This window comes from Haliotis asinina, chromosome 4, assembly GCF_037392515.1.
Source record: "Haliotis asinina isolate JCU_RB_2024 chromosome 4, JCU_Hal_asi_v2, whole genome shotgun sequence".
NCBI lineage: Eukaryota > Metazoa > Mollusca > Gastropoda > Lepetellida > Haliotidae > Haliotis > Haliotis asinina.
This window is the reverse complement of record NC_090283.1, coordinates 30,640,946-30,667,349: the sequence shown is the minus strand read 5'-3', so window position 1 is coordinate 30,667,349 and position 26,404 is coordinate 30,640,946. Positions and strand designations below refer to the sequence as shown.

The window sequence follows — 26,404 nt, the reverse complement described above, 5'->3', positions numbered from 1 at the left end:
GATATTGCCTGAATATTATTAAAATAAGTCTCACAGATGACATCCTTAACTTGGCAACTTGCTGACGGGGTTTGTACATATGGAAAAGGCGTTTGGCTTCAGACTGATTTACCTCGAAAGTATTATGGCTGCTACTTATGCATAAACACACAAATATATTGTCTCTATCGGTCATATATGAAACAATATATAGTCACCTCTATGTCAGTAAAGCCGTCAAATTTAAGCTTTTTTTTGGTAAGTGCCTTTATAGAAGAAAGACAATTTGACAATTTGGCAATTTTTTCTGTTTTAACTGTTGCACGAAATATACTGGACGCTTCACAATCCCGTCTTAAGACTGGAATTCACACCATACCTCATGACAGGAATCGCCACAAATGTCAAGTGACACATACCGCAACATTACCAGCTTAAACTGCTAACAAGGTTTCTCCGAAAAGTGATTCGGAAATCTGTACACTACATTGTATTGTTGATCAGTGTTGAGGTCTCATTGAGTTTGTCACACGTTGTCCGAATGTCACCGTTGAAATTTTGCTATTAGTAGATTAAATGACCTTATGGAAATATTGCTGTGGGTATTCTAAATGATTTATAGACAGAACACAGCACAGGAGAATTGAGATAGAAACAATTCAGTAAACTTCGTTACATATCTGTGCGCTAGGGATGTGTATTGGCAAGTAAACTGCATTGTAATATGCAGTCAAGCACCGTTGTGTCGGATAACTCGATATCTCGGTTGTCTCGACATAGCCTGTCGGTCACAAGCTCTTTTAACTCGACACGGATGTCTCGATATTCCAGTTTCGATATCTCGATATAATTCAATGGTCGCAACAAGCAATATTATCCTTTACTTTGCGATTCGGGTATACGTATTGTAATACATATTGCAGTAAATTAGGAACTCAAGTCTGACGGTGAGTGACGCTGGTTGTGCAGGTCAGTCCAATTTTCTACATTAATGGTAGTTAAACATTACAGTTCTGATGACAGCAATAATAAAATTAGGTTTCCCAGTCATTGCTTTAACACAATTTATTGCATTACCTGTATACAGTATGCCGTTTTGTCATGATATAACGAAGGAAAACACCAATTGTGAATGAAAGTCTGTGCAAATAATAATTTAAGCCATTAATATTATCACAAAAACATCCTTTAATATTTTTTATTCAATATACCGGTCCTCAGGAAAAGATATTGCAATACGTACGTATCTTGAAAGCGTATTCCGGTATACCGGCAATACCGTGCAATCCCTTGCACAGTATCATTTATAAGAGACAGGATGTAACATTCGTGGTAATAAATTCATGATCTGAAACAACTTTTGATGAATTTGTAGCTTAGTAATTTGTTGTGCCATTTCCCAGACATGTATGAAATGTGAGATAAACTGGTCAACTACTGCAGAATAATAATCATAACAATAGTCATGTGGGGATGCAAAATGTTTGTAAGATCCTACAGAATCTCAGTCAAACAGAAAAAGTACACATTTAGCTGACCTCGTTACTTTCTTGTACACAACAAACAACACATAGACAGACAACGTTTACGTCCGGCTCAATCACCACAATTACATTTGACAGTTTAAATAAATAAATCACACTTACATGTTTACACAATGTCATGTTTATTTTATTGTCTAATTCAAGGCGTCATAGATAAGTGACTTCTTGGTGTCAGTCATGGTGATATCTGCTCCACTTATCACCTTCATGTTGACTGTGTAGTGACCTGGCGGACCAACACTAAACACGGGAAGAAGAGACTCCCTCCACTCAACATCCACCATGACTAAAACAACCTGTCTGTCCAGGTCGATGAAGGCGAGTCTCCCCCTCCCCACATCCAGCACAACGCCATAGTGGAGGGTGGCCTGTGTGCCGGGTGTGTCAGACATTGTGTTACTGTAACACTTCCCCTCCTCCCCATACTGACACACCCTGGTACAGAGACTCCCCCGGTGTGTGTCACAGCTCCCTACACTGACACACCAGGAGCGGCGCTGTCGACAAATATACCTCTCACTGTCCACCTGACTCTCCTCCACCACACCCACCTCCAGGATAGGCCACAACGGCTCACCATACACCACACCCAGCTTAAAGTGTGTCTCCCAGTACTGTGGGGTGTGTGGGACAAGGATGACAGTTGAGAGGGGTGGAGGAAGGAGGATGGGGGTGGAGGCACATGTACCCCGATATTCTCGTAACCTGCCGTTGTGTGCGTTTTGTGTGGTGATCGGCGAGTTGACCAGCTGGCCGTCTGGAGTTACGTGGCACCTGTCTGTGTTGGCTCGAGCAGCGTCCAGTTGTAGTTGAGGACCTGGAAATATACATTTTGTTAACGGACTAACAAATTATCTGACTTCAGACAACAAATTAGACATTTTATTGTCAACCTCGTTTCAATGTTTACAAAACAGCGCACTGAATATCCGCTGCCATTTTCGTTTGTGCGATATATATCTCTAATAATATGTCTTTCATAATTTTTATTTGCATTCATAAACAAATAAACAACTTTGTAAACACTTTTTACAAAGTTGTAGTTGAGCGAGTTCGGGTTTCGGCAATCAGAAATAGACAACAACTGCCTTAATATAGACATGTTTCCACGTTATGTCAAGACACTATTGTCATTGATATTCTAAATTCCTCTATTACGATTTAGTAAACAATAAGACCTACAAAGCAGTTTTTACATCTGAGTCTTCAACAGACACAGTATCAACGGGTAACGTCTACGTCCGCTTAAACCATTGACCATATTTTGAGTTCACTCGCAGGGCGGGATACAGGTTGTCGCGTCAGGTGTATTTACAGGTAGATCTATTGCCACATTTGAATATGTAATCAATATGCAGACACTATATTTAATACTTGCAATTAAAAGGACACTTCAACCGAAGGAAACACAAAATATATGAACAGAATCGACACTTTTGTTTCGGGCGTACAAATAATAATAACCACCCCATGTGATCACGAAGGGTGATATTGAATAAGATTTAAGTTTCACTGCACCATATGAATTACTATTCGTGTCTCACATTTTTTGTACATAGTGAGAAGATTGTACATGTCATTAAATGAGTATGGTAACAGTCATAACATTGAGAAAATATTGCATCTATTGTTGGACGGTTAAAACTGGCAAATACAATCATAGTGATGATATGTTTTAAAATTAAGAGTATTTATATTGGATCTGTACCATTAGTTACGGGGAAATAGTGTCAGATTGGCAAAAAATAATGTCTCCAAAAAATGTAAAGTGCAGTATTCATATTCATGTATAAACATGCGGAAGTAGACGTTAGGATGTTTGATTGGCTGCAGTGATACTTGGCTGTAGGTAACTGGAATACTGCATATCATAACTTCGGGGAATAGCATAGCGGTTATAGTGCTTGACACACCAAGTATAAAAGTTCGGCCCCTGACAATGCATCTTATTTCTCCAGGTGTGATACAGATGGACCATCACCATGACAATCTGACACCTACTCATTCAGCCACGTACTGTCTACAGCAGTGCCAACAACAGGCACTTTCAGCCTGGTTGACGTCAGTGTATGATGACACTCTATCAGCAAGGGTGTCGTCAGTGTATGATGACACTCTATCAGCAAGGGTGTCGTCAGTGTATGATGACACTCTATCAGCAAGGGTGTCGTCAGTGTATGATGTCTTGCCATCAGCCAGAGTGTCTCACTGTACCTGATGACACACTCTCAGGTTGTCAGCCAGACTGTGTGATTTACTTGGTTTCTCATCCCCTCAAACATATGACAATGACTTAAATTTACTTACAGATGATGTATTGCACATCGTTGTCATCGCTGATGATATGCATCGTCCTAGAATCTCCTGTGGAGGTATAGAATACATTGTAAAATACGTTAACGGCGGTAAATTCATGAGTTGTGTTACAGTACGTTTTGGCCAGTGTTTCAGTGTGGAAGTGCCCTGAAATTAGATCGTTGTGCTTTAGAGGACAGGGTATAATACATGTTTCAGAAATGCTTTAAACTGGTTCATTCAGTGGGTTGTATAACTCGGTAGTGCGGAGGGGTTAGGGGTTGGGGAAAGGGTGGCTGTGGTGCAGGGTGGTTGTTAGACTTTGGGCTGCATCATACAATATGGAAAGGTGCAGGAACAGAGTCCTCTACAAAAGGTTTAGTTCACTGGAATGTATTTCCATGCAGCAAAGATATATTCAGTTGTTCATACGTAACTGAGACTAAGCGACTTCATTCACTGACGTTTTGAAAACGTTTCCATGACATCAAAGGAGACGATTCTCCATAGAAGATTCTTTCTCTTCAATGTTGTAAGTTTCACGATATATGTGTATGCATAATTATATTAAATAGGATATAAGAATAACCGATGGAATTTTAACTGCATTCTGTTATGTTCGACGGAGTGACAATACATAATAATATTTTACATTGATAATGTGGACGATAAGGTTCCTCTGAACGAGACTGATAACGATTTGCAGAAGGGTCTCCTGTATATATGGACTGTAATACATAATAGACTAACCCTAACCTTAACCCTAACCCTGGGTATTAAGCAATAAAAACCAACTACAAAATAATGGCTAGAAAATAGGCTGAGATGGTCAGACGGTTGTTTTATGATGGTCTGCAACTATTATTATTTCAACAGCTGGCACGCAGTTTCTTAGGCACAGAGGACATAAGCTTCTAAACCATCAAAGTTTATATGTACTATTTCTCACGGGAAAACTCATGAGAACATTTTAAATACATAATTTCACTTTTACTTTGCTCTGTGCTGTTGTACGTTTACGTTTGTTGAAGAGATCATCAGTGTAGGATTTGCTAACATTCCCTGTGTTTCTCCCTAGGTGTCTGCGAACTGTCAGATATGGGTTTTAAATTACAGATAGCAAGGAGTTTCCACATTCTATACAAGAAGCTCCACTGTGCACACAGCACGGAAAGCTGGAAAATAATCCAGTACAAGATTCAACAAGCTGATGGTGGACAATGGTAGGGAAGCTAGTCTCGACACAGGAAATTCAAACTAACGCTTTGTTTGCCTGCAGGACCCAACGCTTGAATTACAAAAGAGAATTGGTACTTTTAAGGTTTTTGTAGGCACCCTGGAATAGTAGTTGATCTTAATAAGGCAAAAGTAATTGATTTTAGAATATGCAGGTTACTATTCTCACTAGTCTTTCGAAGTTATATGGGTGAAAGAGTTTATAGGTACAAGAACGCCATGTTTGATTCAGGTGAACTACTCGACCTTAAAAATCTCACGACCTCAAATAACTACGATACTTGATTAGAATGTCATTATTTAGTCGTACTAACATTATAAGACATAAGCCTTTTGATAAATTGATAGCATATGTCCCATTATGAAACAAACAAAATAACAAAATAATGTGAATTGATAAATGGTCACTCAGCGTCAGAGACTCCATTTCTACGTCCAAATCAAACATAGTCCATTGGGGTCACTTACTTTCTCCAAAAGGGTTACATATGAAACCATTTCAACCCACAAAGCTTAAAGCGTTTATTTAAAGCATTAATTGTAACTAGGGAACTTGAGGTTTTTTTCATAGCAATTGAGGTCTGCAATGCTTTCATATCTACCTGCTTTTCATACATACCTTTCAAGAAGATGGCACGTGGAATTGTCTCTGCAGAGATGCATGCTCCAGTTGTGAGCTGAAAAAAATATGTGAAAAATAGTGCAGGCTGCATTTGTATATCTACATCAGTATGTAGAATGAACACTTCAAACATCGAGCTTAAGTTCCCCTTTTCTTCTCTGGATATTAAACGATGATGCAGACATAAAAGATAAGCATGTTTTGGAAATGATTTAACACTACACTCACACTACACTCACACTACACTCACACTACACTCACTCTACACTCATACTACACTCATACTACACTCACACTACACTCATACTACGCTCACACTACACTCAGACTACACTCACACTACACTCACACTACACTCACACTACACTCACTACACTCATACTACTCTCACACTACATTCACACTACACTCATACTACACTCATACTACACTCATACTACACTCACACTACACTCATACTACACTCACACTACACTTATACTACACTCACACTACATTCACACTACACTCATACTACATTCATACTACACTCACACTACACTCACACTACACTCATACTAGACTCACACTAAACTCACACTACATTCACACTAAACTCATACTACACTCATACTACACTCATACTACACCCACTCTACACTCACACTACACTCACACTACACTCACACTACACTCATATCACACTTACACTACACTCACACTACATTCACACTACACTCACACTACACTCATACTACACTCAGACTACACTCACACTACACTCATACTACACTCACACTACACTTATACTACACTCACACTACATTCACACTACACTCACACTACACTCATACTACACTCACACTACACTCACACTACACTCATACTACACTCACACTACACTCACACTACACTCACACTACACTCACACTACACTCATATTACACTCATACTACACTCATACTACACTCATACTACACTCACACTACCTACACTCACACTACACTCACACTACACTCACACTACACTCATACTACACTCCGTAATATTCCCTCTATAAAGTTCAGCGCTGTGTTATACATTATGAAACAGATATGATGGGTACATAGCATGTGCAACGTCCAATCCATTTATTCAGAATTGGCTGTTGGGGAAATATTCTGATCCCAGAAACCCATGTGATTAATGGTCATACATTGGTCACAGTTTCATAGACGTCTTGTGATGTCATCTGTGCAGGTTGGAGCTTCTTTGATACATCTACACCAACGTCGGACATCTTGTTTCCTGTTTGGAAGATGAACATACATGAAATAATCCAGCATCTGACTCGCATTAATTACACGTGTAAGTTATCAAGACTTTATTTCGAGCGGGTTAGATTCATAGATGATTTGTGTTCAGGTATGAAAGATGGCACATGAGTTATTATAGGTATTTGATCTGATCTTTCCGTCCTCCATTCTGGTACTATACCTACCTGTGATGTGACGTATAATGTGTAGAAGCTGACGCCACCGTCCTTCATGCAGCTGAAACACCAACACTGGTATCATAGAGATCCGGTGACTGTGCGCAATGGAATTAAAACAACTGACATGCTATAACTTGACGTTGTCGAATATTTCAGAAGCAGTATAGAACGTTCAAATCCGTTAAAGACACAAATAATCTAATTTCGCTATAAAGAACATATTACCGCATTTCTTCCAGTCAGCAGGTTTATCTTTTGAAGCAGATCTGAAGAAGAATATGTAACACAGATAGACTTAATACTTTACTGACAATGAATACTCACAAAGCAGTCTATATCAAGTCACTTTTATGTAGAATTTGTCTCTCACCAATATCTTGGATTGACCGTTTTAATTTTGCACTGGAATCGGCATAACGACTAAAGGCGTTTGAGGCATTTAAGCAAAGGCTCACTTTCTGTAGTCAACCTCAGAATATATCTCTGAGTAATATCTAACCATGTCTATGTGTACCTTTTAATGTAGGATGTGAATCTGGAATATGATTCAAGTCACGATTGGAGGCGAGACCACCAAAAGTGTCGATGAGTTCCTCCAGAGCAGTCTGCCCCTGAAATGAAAGGAGGATACTCGTATCTCTTGTGTCATCTTCTGGAAGTTCCCTCTTGAGATTTTCGTCACACTTTTCCTGTATTGTAGCTGTGAGAGTAACGAGTTCCTCGCGTCTTGTGGATTCAAGCGTTCTCTGGGTGTAGTCTATCGTTGATATGATGGAAGACTGAACATCGTGTAAACTATCCAGTATCTCCTGAACGACCTTATTTGTATTGTCCAGAGACATCTGAATCTCCTCTCTGAGTTTCCTCTGTCGGTGAAATAACTTCACAGCAACACGTTTGGAAACGGCAACAACCTCTTGTTCCAGTCTTCTTTGTGTATTGTCCAGTTCCTCTTGGTGCCTGTTCACAGTTCCAATTTTGTCTTTGACATCTTTCAGTTTCAGTCGTTGCTTCTGCAGTTGTTTTTCCAGCTGATGCTTTGCGTTTTCGTGGGAACAACTTAAGTCTTCATTCTTGTGATGTTCATGGTTCCCACGTAAACACACAATACAGATGGCCTTCTTACAGGTGTGGTCATACAGTTGTACTTCATTGCTGGGGTGGTCCTTGCAGTTAGGTTCTTTCAGCCACTGCTTCATGGAGATAGGATCTGCCTGGCTGACGTCATCCATGCTGTGACCTCTATTCCGTTTAACGTTATTGTGCAGTTTGCGACAGTGAGAACACATATAACTGTCACAGTCACGACAGTGCCAAGCAGCCCGTGCATCGTGATCTTCTGTAGGGTAGTCACACTTCTTCTCCCCATCGCTTCTGGCAGCATAGGCAGTCTCATTGCGTCCGACGTAGTCTGCTAAGGTATCCTCAAGTCTGAAATCACGACCACATGGGCACTTGATGCAATTCTGGTTGGTGTGGTCAGCATGGTGGTCAATGCATGGCTTGCAGACAGAATGAAGACATGGCAGGAGACGTAGCTGCTTGTCATCACAGTCCGGAACTGTTGATAACTTGCACATTCTGAAACTCTCAGCAGGATCTGTCAGCGTGGAAGAGAGGCAACCGTACAATTGTGTGATTTTCTAAATAAAACTGATGGTTGATACTTTTCCTTACTAACGTTTATAATGCTTATCTCCTCCTCTTTTCCCTTATTTTGAAGCGGACGTACAATCACACTAATGTCAATATCGTTCACATGACCTGTCATGCTTGTCATTCTCTCTGATTTAGGGGCGGTGGGGTAGCCAAGTGGTTAAAGCGTTCGCTCGTCACGCCGAAGACCCGCGTTCGATTCCCCACATGGGTACAATGCGTGAAGCCCATTTTCTGGTGTCCCCCGCCGTGATATTGCTGGAATATTGCTAAAAGCGGCGTAAAACTAAACTCACTCACTCACTCTCTGATTTATAAGCCATACAAGTGGTTGGGATGGCTTGAGGTCATGAGTCAGCAGGTAGGACAAGTATAAAACTGACACGGAGCAATTTGCGTATAGAGCGAGTGTAGATGCCAAGGCTCTTATTCGAGTCCTGCTGCTTTGTATGACCTCAAAACAAGGGCTCTCATCCAAGCTGAGATGGTATTTCTCAGAGGACAAGGGGATGAACAGGGACTTGAATTTTCGTCTCCTTGTTTTTGTTTGTTGGAGATATATTTTCAACGCTCTGACAGGGCACAGTGATAAATTATGTGTATCGTGGTGCCCAAGGATACGGAACTGTCTGTCCGGTTGTCCAGGCAGTTGATTGTTGATTTTTGGCAGTAAAATTCTATCTTAGTTCTAAATGTACAGTCTCACGATGTTTGGAGTCAAACTGTGTTCGATTCAAATCTAGAACGTGTATGTCCATGCTGCAGTTGCTAGGGCTAGTAGAAACAATGTTTCTTGTGTCAACAGTTCAGAGGATGTCCGGTCTAGTAGCATGTATGTATCACAAGTGAGATGTTGAAGTACAACATTCAGATTTCAGGTTGGTGTCTTGAACTTTTGTTGTTGGTCTCCTAGCTTGAATGAGCGTAGTAAGGAGAGACATTCTTCGCAAGCTTGATCCCTGTTTTCATGATGATAACAGTGCTGAGTGCTGCCAGGTAAGTCGACAATGTGGTAACTCTTACTCCTTGAGTAGGTTTCGTAGGTGACAAGTAATATGCCATTAGAGGATTTGAGGTCTTCGATGCTGTAAAACCCTTCCGCTTAGCGTAATTCTCAAATCGCATCCATTTATCATCACACAATGTGCACGGCAATCTGCGTTAATACATTCGCTGTCGTAACGGAATATCCTCTTTTCTTCAAGCAAGCTTTGCGAGTAGCGGGAACGACGATGGGTTCTCGTGAGCCTGTTCAGTGTGCGGATGGATGAGTATATTCCTCCATTCTGGCAGTTTTACCGACGGTTTTCCGAGTTCCTCCATGACGAGGAAGTCGCGACCAAAGCCAGTTGTAGAATCCTTGTTTGTTTGATCTTTCCGATAATTTTCAGTAGTAATACTAGAGTTGGAAATGCGTTCAGTCCTTCCCAGGAGATGCTGAGAACGTCTGTCGCCCATTCGAGCGGACCCGGTACTGGAAATACGAACGTGGGTATCTATTTGTTGAAATGGTGGCAAATAGGTCTGTTTGCGGTGATCCGAATGTTTGATTGACTACCCGAAACGCTTCCTGATGAAGCATCCACTCTGCTGGAGATGGTTGTAGAGGACGCGATAGAGCGTCTGTTCTGATGTTCTGAGCACTTTTATGTACAGATTCACCTCGTTGACCATGTCGGGAGACGGTCGACAGTCGGAAGATTAGCTGGGATAATCTTGTTTATCCTTACATGTATGTGTAGAACGCTACGAAGATGAAGATGACGGAGTGGACCATCAGTAGTTTGTTCCTAAATGAGATCGACCACTGTCCTGCTGCGTTGATTACAGTTTTCATCTCCAAGTGGTTGATATGCAGAGTGCGTTCTTAGCTTGTCAATGTTCCTGCTGTAACCTCGTTGTCTTGGTAGGCTCCCCAGCCTTGAAGTGAAACATCTACGTAGAGATGACTGTTGCAGTGTGACTCTGTCAAATAAGTCCCTGCGCAGTCTTTTGATCCACGAGTCTCACTATAGTAGGTATGGTTTCGGTGTGTCTGGTAGGGTTATCTGGTAAACAGCCTGGTGGTGAGTTGACTTGTCTCATGATGAACTTGAAAGCCGTCGTCCAGGTAGAAAACACAGCATAGTCCTTGATGATGTAAGGAGGGATACGATGTGCGCGGTTACCCAAGTAACATCCAAGGGGGTAGATACGCATCTTGTAGATCGATGCTTGAGAGGTAATCTGCCAGACAAATGAGCAGATAATCAAACGTTGAATTCGTTCATGTTGAGGTCAACCGAAACTTCTCTTTGGAGTTTTTCATCAGCATAAGAAAAGGTTTTTCTTCAGTACAAGAAAAACTGGGGTGTAAAATCCGTTTGTGACATCCTGAGGACGTAGTTCCTCCATGGTGCCTTCCGTTTCAAACTTATCCAGTTGATCCTGACCGTACACAAAGAGCACTGGGTCTCTTGTGAGCAGTAGTGATGCCTGTAGTGGGATCTTGAAGCCAACCCGAGAGTTGCTGTACTTCTTATCTCTCGCTCTCCGAAATACCTGAATTTGTTGGAGTAGGACTGCAAAGTCTGCTTGATGATGGAGTGTCGATAGGCTTGATAAACAGAACTTCTCTGGAGTCGTGAGTAACCGTCGACCTCAAATGATGAAATACATGTTCAAAAACATGAAAAATACATAAATCTGAACAGTAATTTCACATCATAAAGATAATAAATACTGATCAAAGGCCAATGCAACTTAATTTGGACTAAAGGACCGAAGTATGAGAGGATATTCAACGTACTGGGACCCCGAGTTGCCTCCAACCGTGTACTCGGGCGATGAAAGAGAGAGTGACAAGCATGGCAGGTCATGTGACCGATACTGACAGGAAGCAGGGACGCTGCGCGTTGGTGGGTGTGACTGTACGTCTCTGTCAAAAGAAGGGAACTTCAAGAGATTTCAAGTGTTCCACTATCTTCGCCTAGAGTGGGAAGATAAGCATAATAAGCATGAGTCAGGATAAGGAAAATAAATACATTTAAACACTAATAAATTAGGTCACACTCGACTTCATATACACATGGTCTTCCTTTTGATTTGACTCTACAAAATTTTAGCTATATAGGTTTCAGCCGATGCACCTGTTCGTTGGTCGGCTCCAGTCATGACCTCCCTGTCCGGAGACTGTGATGCAGGTAACCCTGATAACATTTCATACGCCTCCTGTTCTGCTTGTAGTCTCTGAAATGACAAATATCGTTCATTCAGGTTTGTGTATTTCAATTAATATTCATGCTTTTACATTTTTATGGTCTTAATTCCAATTGGAGTAACTGAAATGGCTCTCACAAGGTTCATTTGATCACATTGTTCTTGGCACTGCTCTAACTCGTGGTTCGACTCTGATAGCTTCGTCCTCACTGGAATGAACAAATAACAATGGTTGTCTGGTTTGTTCGTTGGGCGACGTCCAAATGCAAGATTAGATATGTCTGTGTTGTTTTTTAAACTGTGTGGATGCTTGAGATAGGACAGGGCATGACCACTCTTGTGTTAACACCTGACAATAAATTTCACAATTTATGAGATGTTTCCAAGGATAGTAACGTCTAGATATTCTATTTCACTGACGTTTGATCTACAACTAAAATACATTTAATTTACGTGTTTTGCAATCACAACGCACAATGTAACTTATAGAGGTACTGGGTTCCTAGGATTGTTTGTCAGCTTACAAGTTTCGATCTCCTCCTTCTGTTTTTCTATCTGTGACATGAGTTCCTCTCTTTCTTTCTTGTTTGTTTCCTCCAGTGTATCATAATTCTTCTGTTTGTCTTCCAACTGTTTCGTTAAGTCCTCCATTCCCTAAGAACAAACACGTTACAGAGTTTACTCAGGATAAACAGTTTGACCAAGTATTCAAATAAATGAATATATTACAAATGATTGGTGAAGGACATGAGTGTGGTGATCCAGCGAAGCGCTAACCAAAACTGATGGAGCGAAAAGATGTTTACCATGTTGGTGAGCAAGGGTATCGTGTTGATGACGTAAGGACAATATCAGGACATTTTTGAGATGTAGTGGATTACTCACAGACTGCAGTTCTGCTATGTGTTCGTCCTTTCCGGCAAGTTCCTTTCTGTGCTCCGATTGCATCTTCAGTTTGTTAACAAGGACGAGGTCGGAGTTGCCTGCAAAGTAGAATCGTGTCAACATGTTATGGTTTTCACTAATATCCAATCTATACATTATATTAGGGCAAAAATCATCCCAAATGTATTTGGCAGCAATACAATATGAATGTTTTAAATAAAATGCGTTTTGTCATTAGTGTCACTAAGTACTGGAGAGGTACTTGATTTTATACAACATTATGAAATGTGAGGATGAGAAACACACTTGTGATGAGTACCAGTGTTCTGTTTGAAACAACGTACAAACATAATGTTGGAATTGAAAACGGAAAAACAGCATGTTATTAGTTGTGATGCATGATGTATATTAGCATATGCATAATTTATTAGTGAAACCAATGACTTATACTGTGACGTTTTCAAGCCTGAAGATGAAAGGCAATACAGATAACTACCTCCTTCCAAGGATGTTGCATCAAGTTTTTCTTTAATGAACGGTTGATTGGAATCAAGGACCCCACACAGTGTCCTGTATCCCTCCATACCCTTCTTCTTCAGTATTTCTAACAGCAACTCACACTTCCCTGGCCCGGCCTGTCTACAGTTGTCATAGTCGGCCTGTGTGAAGACTCCGTCCTCCAACAATTTGTCCAGCACAGGATCCACCAAAAGGAACTCCTTCAGGAACTTGTGGTTCCTCTGAATGACGGTAACGTGTTCAGCCTCCATCTTCTGATGTTAGGAGTACAGCTGTCTCTTTATGATCACTTTCCTGGAAGGTTAGAGGGAACTATGTCTGTCTTCACGGTGAAACGGAAACTGGGAGTGTATGAAGCGTTAGACTGTAGTGAAATTCTGTCTTGTAAAAGTTTTGTGTGGATTGCAATTTTACATGTGAGTTTCTATTATCTTTAACAATACAGATAATAATGAACAGTGCACCCTGGTCATATTGACCCTTGTTAAAATGCCACACTGGGTGCAGTGCCATTTTCCAATGTTTTGAGGGGGCATAATGCCAATTCCATTCGCTGCATGTAGTGTATACGCTTAACTAGTTAACTGACATGACTCACAATCATTAATGGTGCAGGTAATAACGTAATTCCAGATGAGATACCACTTTTGCCACCTTGAAACAGGCCCCGATTTCTGGAAACAAACTTAAGATTTTACTCAAATCTCATTTTTTGACCCAAACAAATTAAGTAATCTATACACGAAACTCAAATTGTTTCCTATAGTTTGGGTTTTGTGCCGATTTCAGGTCACTCTGAGAAATGCGTTTTTCAGCTGTGAGTAAAATCTCTGACTTAAGTCACACATAAGTTTGTTTCGAGAAATAGGGGCCAGAAGTCACTTTGCAATCCCTAGACACCGGGGTTATTCAAGGCTTATTACAGAAAGCATCAGCTCAATCACTCTGTGACTGCACAGGGCCTCCAGCCTGGTTAAAATTTCACCCTGGACATAATGCTATATTTGTGACCATGTTGTACATAGTTTCCTATGAATACCCATTGTTTCAATGGGGTTTTAAGTTATTATAGCAACCAAAGGGTTCATTGATATGTTTATGATTGTTACCAAGGAGACATTGAGTTCTCTTCTGAAACTAAACGGTACAAAGCTAACTGTCCTAAGACTTAATCACTTTGGCATAAAAACATGAGCTCTTAGAGAGAGCGCAGTCAATCACAACCCCATGGGAGAAACAACACCGCACCAACCAACAACAACAACAAACAATATTCTCCCTCTGTGGTGCGATCACCGAGGATGGAGATCGCTAGGATTCTCAATCGCATGAATGATCCTGGACCGGAAGACTGAGTCATGGTTTTACGTGCATCGTGACGCTGAGGTCTCCTATACTTATGGATTATGTTTTATATGTAAGGCTGAAATTTTAAATTCTGTGGTGCTGCCTCGCGCTAATAAAGTCCCCTTAGGGGAAACTGGAAAACGGGCAAGGGTTCGTTCCAGTAAGTGCCCAGCAGTCAGTGCTGTCCAAAGTTTCTTTTGGCACTTTGGAGCAGGTCTCTCAGATGATCACCAATAATGCCGAGTTTGGTCCTTAAGTTTTGCACATCTCGGACGACATGGGGTGAAAGTTGTTTAGGTCGTGTCCATCGTAATTTCGCATGTTTAAATCGTCATGAACGATAAAAAACATAATTTCTTTCTACCTCGTTACAAAGAATCGTAATAATTTCTTCAAGAATTGGTCACTCAACATGTCGCTCTGGAATCAGGTCTCATCATCATCACCACCCAAATCGTCCATTGGAAAATTGTCAGACATTATTTCATTTATTAAACATATATTATATACGTTTAAGGAGGGGGGTGGGGGGTGGGGGGAAGGGGGCAATCCGAGCATGATCGATGAAACTCAAACGCTGATGCTGGTGGTGTGCTTCCTAAACCTGGGCGAGAACGACGTCGATCTTTTCAAATCAGTTTGGATTCCAATTATGCGAAAAGTGAATTCAAATTCAAACCGGCACCAGCAGCACCCCAGACAAGGACACCAGCAGCCGCCCTGACACCGGCGGCAGCGCATATTGAAGTAAACCCTATTATATTTTTAATGAAGAAGAATAATTTAGTCTTGTTAAATGTGCCACGACGTCGACCCCCGATGGACAAACATTCGTCAATGATGCGAATCACACCGCCATAATCAGCGGACTGGCCATGGGCTATGCACAATTAAGCAAAATGATCACCAAACAACCGGCACTCAAGCTCGATTTCACCCTGCAAGACATGGGCATGCTCGAGTTCAACTTGGGACTGGCGATGGCCGACATCGAAACTGAACGAAAATGTCATGATTTGTCCATGGAGGAAGTGCAAGCTCTGCAAGTCAAGTACGGGAGAAAACGCATGCAGAGAACCAATTTCATCACCGTCCAATTAGCGCATGAAAACTACGCTGCTGGAAAGTTCAAGAACTTCGACGATGCCATGCAAGAATATTACCAAACGACTCGAACCACTCGGCGATGAACCCATACTCTCACAGTATTATACACCTTCCCCAGAACAGAAAGACCGGGAGCTCATCTTCGTCGTGCTTGGGTTCGGTGTGACCATATATATGATTAAACAGTTAAATTGAAATGTATTTATGTGTATATGAAACAAAATGAAACGTGCACCCTATGCATGCATGTAGGTACTTCTCGGAAAAACCAAAACCTGGGGCAGGAAATGCACCACTGATTATTGCGGCATACGCATGGTGTCCATCTGAAAAGGTTTCATCAACTACACGTGCAAACCATGCGGCGTAGGCATAAAATGCCATTATTGTCGTTGTAAGCCCACGGAGCGAAAGTGGTCCGAAGTCTTCTCATATACTTGGACAAAAGAGATTATCTGAACTTCACCAATTTCTTCAAATATATTTTTTTAAATCCAAACTCAATTAGAGATGTGATTTCACATATGAGTACATTTATTTATTTTTGTGAAAAGTTTTTCACACGTTGATATAGCAACAGTTTTACCATACAACAACTGAAAGCGATGGCCAAAGAACGTGGTATGGTCGGTTACTCCCGACTGACGAAAGACCAGCTTTTGAGATTACTGAACATTCGAGATGTCAAGAAATCTCGCACGGTCAAAGTCCTCACACGCCAAGCGAAGCGACTCAGTTTAAGAGGTTATGCCAGACTGAAGAAAGCCGAGATGGTCAAACTGCTGGAGGACTACAAACCGGTGCAACTGCAGTGCGTGCAGTTACGAGAATGTGTTTTCTGTAATTTGCATTATCATTCATTAAGTAATAGTGATCATTTGGTCACAATATTTAGAGTTTTGAGTGTGGATTGTGGGTCACCTTTCTTATCATATATGTTCAATGGCAATATTTTTTTTCAGCTGGCATTCCTTCTTGATAGCGCTCCAGTTAGCTGCCCTTGGGAATCTTTTGTTTACTTTCTGTTCACAAACGTTCTGACAATTGATGATACAGCCATGCTTTGCTGCATGTTCTCGTCAGCGTGTCAGTATATATAAACCGTGGTTGTTGTGTTGTGCCACGGGAAAATCACATACTAGTATTGGTTAACACATGGAATCACACATGGACTTACTCGGAATTACACTGGAGTTGTGTGCCTCTGCCTGTCATTGTTTGACAATATCCTCTAACATGCATTCAACTTTTCAAGATTCACACTTCTTGCCTGACCGCTCTCATTGTAAACAAGTTTCATTTAGTATATCAGGCCTCACTGAAAATGTCAAGACTCTGGTCATATTACCTTAGACTTGTGACGAAATTGCATTGTACTAGAAATATGTAAAGTGACTCATTGTAACTTGCTCTTTGTTCGCTGAATATACTATTGAATATTTTAGACTTGTCTGTGTTATAATTGTCTGGTTTAAAGGGGACTTCTTATGCCTCAAATTTCAAAACATGGCAAAAATGTCTCTGACAAACAGCAAATGGATGGCACCACCGAGCACATCTAGCCTTACTTTAGAGGCAATCAAGAAGTCACGACCTAAACCGAGTCCGTCGACGCATCCCTCATCACCTCATTGCAAACCATATGAGGATCCTTGGAACTTTGGACTCTCCGGGCTTCCGAGTGGGTCCTGAACAGCCAAAGGCGAGGGTTTGGAAAACCAACAACCCCTTTCACACACAAATAGAGCAAAACTTATTTAGAAACATAACCCTTAGAACGAACGTGATCCAGCACTGTCGCACGTGTAAAAGCCCTGTACATACATGACAACACCCGAATAAACAACACTGTCGCACGTGTAAACGCCATGTACATACATGACAACACCCGAATAAACAACACTGTCGCACGTGTAAAAGCCCTGTACACACATGACAACACCCGAATAAACAACACTGTCGCACGTGTAAAAGCCCTGTACATACATGACAACACCCGAATAAACAACACTGTCGCACGTGTAAAAGCCCTGTACACACATGACAACACCCGAATAAACAACACTATGGCCCGTTCACGGAAAAGACATGGAAAAGCCCTCTACATACATGGTGACGCCTGAATAAACAACACTATGACCCGTTCACGGAACAGACATGGAAAAGTCCTCTACATACATGGTGACGCCTGAATACACAACACTATGGCCCGTTCACGGAAAAGACATGGAAAAGTCCTCTACATACATGGTGACGCCTGAATACACAACACTATGACCCGTTCACGGAACAGACATGGAAAAGTCCTCTACATACATGGTGACGCCTGAATACACAACACTATGACCCGCTCACAGAACAGACATGGAAAAGCTGTCAACAAACATGGTGCCCTCTACATACATGGCGACGCCTGGATACACAACAGTAGCCCGTCCACAGAACAGACATGCACAAGCCCTCCACATATGTAGCAGTGCTTCTATTGTGAGCAACTTTATCATGTATCACATCAAGGAGGCTATATCTTATACCTGATCACATCAAACATCAGAACAAGTATCATATACGCTGATATATTTTCCCTCGATCACTGAATATCAATCGCAACTTTACTTCTTATTACCTATCATACAACTCTACACGCACCGAGTTATTGTGGCATTTTTTTCTTTACGAGGTATTCATTCACAGCTGGGTGTATCAGGACACCTAATCACAGTACTTAGTCCAGGTTTACTGCACTTTGATGCACCCGCAACTAGGTGTTTGCACGTGTTAATGTGGTCACGAGTTGTCATATACCGACGGATCCGTGGGTTCTTTTAGTGCACAGGGTTGTGTACTGTGCGCTAGGGGTTGTGAAAACACTGAAAGAGTCGATTTTTACACCCTGTTACAAGTGGACTCGATGGCGATACCTCAAGCTCGCTGGATCACAAGTCCGGCGCCTTCAGCCAACTCGCCCATCATGCTCCGACTACTCACGTCTGGGCATTTTATAACCTCTAGCGTGATATTTTCACCCACTTTGGCCAGGTTATGTAACATGTTATAACAGGCTTGTTTACCTCTGCATGTATGAGCAGAGACCTCTGTTATATGGTCTCTGGTATATGCGTCACCAGTGTCTGTCGTGCCAATAACTAATCCAGTATCATAGGCATGGAATTATGGCAGAGAAATTATAATTATTGTTATAATATTTAGATCATGTGAGGTTACTGGCTGGACAAGTACACATCACCTTTAATATCACGAACCATGCCATGTCCTCCTTTATGTCTAGAACCAAAACCCGAATCGATGATCTGGTTAGGGTAGTGAAGGCATGATCTAATAGTAAGTGCCTCGCAGGAACACAATGCGCGAAGCTAACTGGTATAAAAAAGTATTCTCTCTTCTTCTACTTCTGTCCACACAGCAACTGCACTTCACTAACCAGTTAAATTCCCAATCACAGGACTTAATGCGTAGTACAGCAAAGTTACTACAAGGTCAACTGCCACAGGAACTTGTTCCCCTATCCACAAATCAATGATTGTTCATGTTCGATTCAGCCGACGATACGATGCAACCTCCCAGGCTCATGGGTTGCCGACACGCTAGCGATACGTCTTCCCTTAACTATACCTTAAACGTGGCCTTGTTATGACATTTCGTTTCATCCAAAGACATATTAAATCGGCTACCGTCGCTGACGAACCGCTACAATATAAAACAGCACAATTCTGTTTGGCTAGTGCGTCTTTCACAAAACTCATCCAAACAGATAAACAGCCCAGCGTCAATCTCCGTCATGCAGTAACAAAAGCCAAAGTGAACGAAATAATCTACACCGACCCCACTGACCCTGTATATATGAACGCAGTAACCAACACAGAGGAGAGAACTGACTGGTTTTCGTCAGTGGCATATTCAACTTTCACCATATGGGGCGTCATGGCTGTTCTAGCGGTACTAATATTCTTCACCAACCGTCGCATCGCTGCCATCCATGCAGTCACAATTATTAATGCGCTCGGCCCTGGCCACGACGACAGGGATGACGACAGAGACGACCTTTACTAAGGGCCTTTTGATATGGAGGCCTCCAACTACCAATGGAGGTCCCTCTACCACCCCAGGTCTGTCGGTCGCTTCCATTTTTGAACCTCTGTGGAACCTCGAAATGATCGTCCTCTTTTTCTTGTTTTGGCCATATACTTTTATAAGGTCCAAAACGACGCCTCTACCACCCTGTTTTAAAAATTTTTCGTCCCCTCAGTGCCATATCCGAATCAGCCTTTTACGGGTTGATGCCCTATCTAAGGTCCTGGCACTATCTCAAACGCAGTATATCCCAGATAATGTGCAGATCAAGCACCGCTGGTTCACATCAGAAATACACATTAAAAAATGCCCCACAGTCAACATATCGCTCTGCGATACACTTAATTACTGATACCCAAGTATCTCTCCCAGTGGTCTTAACCGTTCCCCGATACGTGGCCAGGCGTCTGTACCACGTCCTACAAGGCAAGTACCTATTGTTTTTGTTCTTAGTGCAGTTTCACACCTCTTATCCGGTTACGGCTAGCACACCAACGCCTCCTCAGGCGACAAGGGTTGACCAGCCCACTAACAGAATGCTGGGGGGACTCTATCCGCCTCTTGGTGTTATGGATCTGTCACAGGGATACACGACGCTTGCGACAATTACATAACAACAACAAGCACCACAATCCTGTTACAACAACACGCCGACAACACGTACGCACCTCATGCAGCTACTACCACAACACCCCACCTACAAATACAGTCTTCGTACGCACAATTAAATCAGACGCTCATATCACTCATACACGCACCTACAATATGTACACATACCCTACACTGCTTGGAGGAATATATGGCTGATACCGGCCCGTGCTAGGTACGATAAGGAGAACACCGGAATATTTGTAGGATATTAAACGAGCTTCCCCTTTCATATCAAGTTTATGTCCGGAGTGAAATAAATCATACATCCCGGATTAATACATCATATTGGTGATTGGAATGTCAACCGCTTCACTCCAGGAAAACGTATGCTGCGTAGAGGCAATGTATTTCCTATACGGCGCCAAATCACAAGAAAATAAACAAATTAAGACAGAATCAAGTCGTAATCAAAATGTAATTATTTTCTGTTGATGATTTGTTTTCAAAAGCAATACTATAATTCATCAAAACACTTGCGAAGTGTAAATATTTTGAACTTGACTACGTGACTTAAATCTTGCCTGAACGTCAGTCGGCCATCACTGTTAGGTTAGTCGTCAAAGAAGAAGATTCTAGGGAGCATTTAATTAGGAGCGGCAAACTCAACAGCAAAGATGATTGTGAATAACAGGGAAATGTATGTTTTAAATAGCTGAGTTTAATGTTCTTCATCGGAGGACGAGTTACTGTAAATAATTCGGCGACGCTTTGCGCAGGATGCCAGTGACGCCTTCTCATCTCGGCTTGGAATTCCCACTTGTCGAGATTCGATGTTTATGTTGAAGACTCCACCGAAAATTGGGTCTGAAAACACAGCCTACAACCTCGAACGAAGATTGTGTTCAGATTCTGGGAAGTACTTTTGACCCCTAGATCTACATAAGAAACCACGGGAGGCATGGCAGTGACAATATGTTTGTGCGGGAGGACGCGAATGGATGCGGCTGACAGTGGCAGTGATAGAGATACAAGAGCGCCGCTCGTCTTTTGATGTTGTGTGTTACTGTGCAGTCCTGACAACATACACGCAGAAGGTATTCAATCTCTTGATAACATTCACAACTCTTCCAACCAACTGCCCTCAATTTTGACTAAATCAATAACTTTTACGGGCGACGCCATATTTGTTCACACTCATGAGAGACCTACTAGACGTATTTGTTTACGTACTTTATAGATCGTTTTATTTTCGTTTTTATTACAGAAACTTGAGTTATCATAGAAGTGAAAATAATGCTGGTAACCACACTAAATGAAATAAATTTTATCTAATTCCATAGAACTGTTTTTGTTTTACATGCTCTCAGGTGTGAAAACTTGAATGAAAATCATGAATGGAATGAGTGATGAAAGTAGTACCAGTAATGTCAAAGTTCACGCATTAGCCAATCAAATCACTCGAAGGTATTATGACACATATGTGTCATAAAACTTTGTTATGAAACACTTTTACGAAGTACCACGTGGGTAATATATATATATATATATATATATATATATATATATATATATATATATATATATATATATATATATATATATATATATACTAGTGGAGTCCTTTACTGGCAAATCTATGTCGGGAGTCAATTCAGTGCAGCCTTGCGATTCCGTGTTGTTGATATAGTTGTGACATTATCGGCGGCTGATCTTGGCAGTACCGATTACCGAAGTCACGCTTCCCAATTTGACAGTTCGGCAGGGGTGTTACCCCTGGAACTGAATAGTTTGATAGCACCATTGGCTATTGGTAGTAGATATTCTTAGAAAAGGCGTTTGCATAATTAGATTGAGCAGGAGTTTACATATTGTCCCTTGTTGAACTGGTTCTTTTCCCGGTAGTGGAGTTCAAATTAGTAACTCTAGTAAATCCTATTTGCAACATGGCTTCATCAAACACAAACCGTGTGTTTGATATCACACGGTTTGTGTTTGATATCCTCGACGACGCATTCTCTCAACGATCCCCGACGGTTAGTATCCCTTGTAAAGTATGGGGTAAATTGTGTCACCTCTCCTTTGTCTTGAAATGACTGTTTTCTTACGTTTATGATTTGGGGGACCCGCGAAATTCAACTATTCAACGAGCATGCAGAAAACTGAAAAGAGGCGTCTCTAGCTGGCAACAAGCTATACTGTTTTGACTATTTTGTTCCAGCTGACTCAACTCCATACTGACATGGGTGCGGAACTTCGAGGTTACGCGGAAATATTTGGCACCTCCTACCTATTCCGAGGTCTAGGGTTTGGTTTCTACCATACACAATCGGAGGAGGTAACGGCTTGTATAGAGCGAGCGGCATGCCACTTCAAACCTACTAGGACGGGATTCGGGTTCGCGGAGGAGACTCTGGGGTATTGTGCCCTTTGCATCCAGGGGATATTTCCAATCCGGGATGTCCGTAAGAAACTTCCGCCTGTAACCTTTTGTAAATGGTGTCGTCGTATTCACCACAGAGTGTGCGGCCACACTTTTGAAAATAGCGGGGTGTGAATTCCGCCAGGTGCTCCGGGAGGACATGGAACCAGGGGAGCAAACATGCGTACGCCTGGTTGTACCCCGAAACAACGAACTGGAGACCTACCTGGACGGGGGTCCGTCACTCTCACGACTACCATGTTGGTTGGATGCCAAACAGTGCCCGGATTGTAAAGTCCCATATGAGGGCTCTGTTATAAAGGTATCGGATTGCATTTCGCCCATCCTTTAAAAGCATCCGGCATTGTTCCCACCCAGCAACTTTCTTGACCGGTATGACGTCATTACGTTAATACATTATTACCGCCCACAAAGGGTAAAAAATGTCACCGAGGAGTCAGCAGTCTATTTGTATTTAGGGAAGATGTCAGCATCACCTGACCTTCCTGAAGGTCTCGTCGTAAAAGTCAAGGGGTGGATGGCCGCGTATGCGATTGACCTAGTGACCACAAAATTAAAATTATTTAACTTCACAAAGTCAGGGCTTCTGGGATCGACTGTCATTTGCGCAAGTATGGACAGACTTGTGGACTGACCGGGGGCATCGACAAATTAGAGATGCTGGGCCATCAGTACAAAACCCCAACCCCATAGTAAATCCACCCAACGGCGCCATCGAGGGAAGCCAAACACATAGAAATTCCTAATAACCATGTATACGTCGTGCTTGTATTCTACATGTGTGTCAGTATCGATATAAAATTATCCTGACACGTCCGTTTTCTTTATTCAAATGATTAAAGGGTGTATACTCGTGTGTCATATATATCTGTTATCATGTATGAATTATTGTCATGTATTCCTTTCTGGCTTGTGATGTTGTAACCTATACCTGTATGATATGGTTGCGAGCAATGAACTTCATGGTCATAAATGCCAAACTACCAGGATCACCAACGAAGGCTTGGATCTCGAAGTCACAATCCTTTAAAGTGTGGGGACACACTCTTCGGCAGAAGGGGGATCGTATCATAGGCATGGAATTATCACTATTGCGATAATAATAGTGTATCATGGCCAAGGAATTATAATTATTGTTATGATATTTAGATCTAGGAGTGATATTATTAATAACAGGTGATTAAGGCGGTTTAATAATACATGTAAAGGAGGAATTATAATTATTGTTATAATATTTAGATCTAAGAATGATATTATTAATAACAGGTGATTAAGGCGGTTTAATAATACATGCAAAATGGAAAGGATAAATGGAAGCTTGAGAGGTAGGAAACATGAACAAGGCAAGAGAGGGAGGTTATCGGTTGCGGAGGAAAATAACCACGAAAATAGGTCGGTAGAGCTTGTTGGGGGCAAGTTGAGATGATTCATAGATTAAGTAAAGGGAAAATGACTGTACTATCAATATGGAGCAACTCGGTAGCAGTTCGTAGTATTTCACGAGAATTATTTGGTAAGGAGATAGAAACTTTGAGTTTCTTGGAGTTTCTTGAAATCCACCTCGCAGGTATTGGGGGTACGAAATAGAAGGGGGGGGGGGGTGAAAAAGTTAGGCAGAGTTACGGGTTGTTGATCAATGGGCAAAAAGAAGAGGGTGTTGGCTGTGACGTGGGGACCCAGCTTTAAGCGGTAGCAGAGCACAGGGTCGGGAGTCTAGTGCGCTCCCACCCTTGGTGTTTGGTCACAAGGAATCTTAAAAAGCAACAACATTTGGCTTAAAACGAAAGCTTCGCGGCCGAAGTCCTGTAGGGTGACCATAGAGTGGGTTGATCAGCAACACAGTCTTAATAAACTATTAAACGAAGGTCATCGTCTTGTGGTTGCTGGAGGAACTACGGTAAAACTCCAGGGCCCCCGGGTACTGACACTGTACCTCTCGCACATCCCCTGTCGTCAGGACCGAAGTACGGGTGGTATACTGTAGTTCGGGTAAGGAAACACTACCCCCGGTGCGGGATTCTGTCAGGTAAACATCTACCTGGCAGTTAACGGCGTTGTTATCATACCTTGGAGACTAACACGTACAGTTCTATGCTGATGCATGAACCAGACTAGCATGTTCCCTTTCAAGACCCCATACAACCCGACCTACCCACGGTCTGCGTTCTGATAGCTGCACACAGAGGCATACGAGGATGGTACTACAGATAATGACAATGTAATGAACAGATATGTTTTACTTACATGACAGACGAAACCAAATATGGCTGCCGTCCTGCTCAGTTTGAAAACGAAACTAGGACTTTTGAGTGGCACCTGCAAGTATGACGCAATAGTTGTCGTTATGGGATCAGTATGGCTGATTGATCGTGTTAGTCTCCTTATTGAATTGCGAATGCATTCCGTGACAGCGTGGGCACCGCCTTGCGTATTGTACCTTGCTGTCAACAATTATAGTAGTCTGTTAGATTGAAGTTTGAATCATCAACATTCACTAACGTGTCTTAGCTGTAACTGACGTATTAATGTTGAATATCACATAGTTACATTGTCGTTGGTTTTAAAGTCGGAAATAACACAAATGTCCCCACTCTGTTTTCCTCTCACGCTCACTGAAGCATGGCGTCATGTGCATTTGCTGGAATCATGAATCCTTGCCTTACAATTGTTTCACATGGGCATCTTGTTTGTTTGCAAACATGGCTGGATGCTCTCTGGGCTGTTCGCCTACATTTTTTGATAAGCTTATGAAAACTTTTGCATGCGTTGAATTTAAAGATCACACATACTCTAGGGGAGCAAATGCTTAAATCGTTCATTGGCATCGTTATAATTGAAACCCTGTCATTAAAACTTCTCATTTCGATCTTTAATTGCCTTAAATCGACCTTTTTGACAACAGTGCACAATTCACAGCCGCGAACGAGATTTCAACCAATCAGAGCGGTGCGTCTTTGTGACGTGATATGGGGTATAGGTATCAGTCAGTGATTTGTTTTACGCCGCACTCGGCTATATGGCGGGTATAGATATGAGGGCCGATGTACAATTCATCTACATTTCAGGAGGTAAAATATTTCGTATACAGGTTTGTATAAACCTGAAATCGCGACAGCCGTTTTAAAAACTGAAAGCTATAAGTTTTCACAATCTACTCTCATTTAGTCCGGTCTCCTGCGGGGTAGAATAGGCCTTCAGCAACCCATGCTTGCCATAAAAGGTGGCTATGCTTGTCGTAAGAGGCGACTAACGGGATCGAGTGGTCAGACTAGATGACTTGGTTGACACATGTCATCGGTTCCCAATTGCGCAGATCGATGCTCATGTTGTTGATCACTGGATTGACTGGTCCAGACTTGATTATTTACAGACCGTCGCCATATAGCTGGAATATTGCTATGTGCGACGTAAACCTAAACTCACTCACTCACTCACTCTGG

At 41.9% G+C, this 26,404-nt stretch overlaps 1 protein-coding gene across 1 annotated transcript; it reads right to left on the bottom strand.

Annotated features, from left to right (window-relative positions):
• Nucleotides 1-1,029: 1,029 nt before the first annotated feature.
• Nucleotides 1,030-25,262, bottom strand: LOC137281492 (uncharacterized). The gene is made up of 13 exons (XM_067812750.1): nt 25,209-25,262; nt 13,365-13,681; nt 12,869-12,966; nt 12,508-12,637; nt 12,122-12,192; nt 11,914-12,013; nt 7,644-8,729; nt 7,355-7,395; nt 7,136-7,187; nt 6,851-6,942; nt 5,674-5,731; nt 3,831-3,887; nt 1,030-2,340 (listed from the first exon to the last, which is right to left on the bottom strand). Exons 2-13 carry the CDS (start codon nt 13,636-13,638, stop codon nt 1,658-1,660), a joined length of 2,742 nt encoding a protein of 913 aa, XP_067668851.1. The 5' UTR covers nt 13,639-13,681; nt 25,209-25,262; the 3' UTR covers nt 1,030-1,657.
• Nucleotides 25,263-26,404: the final 1,142 nt, after the last annotated feature.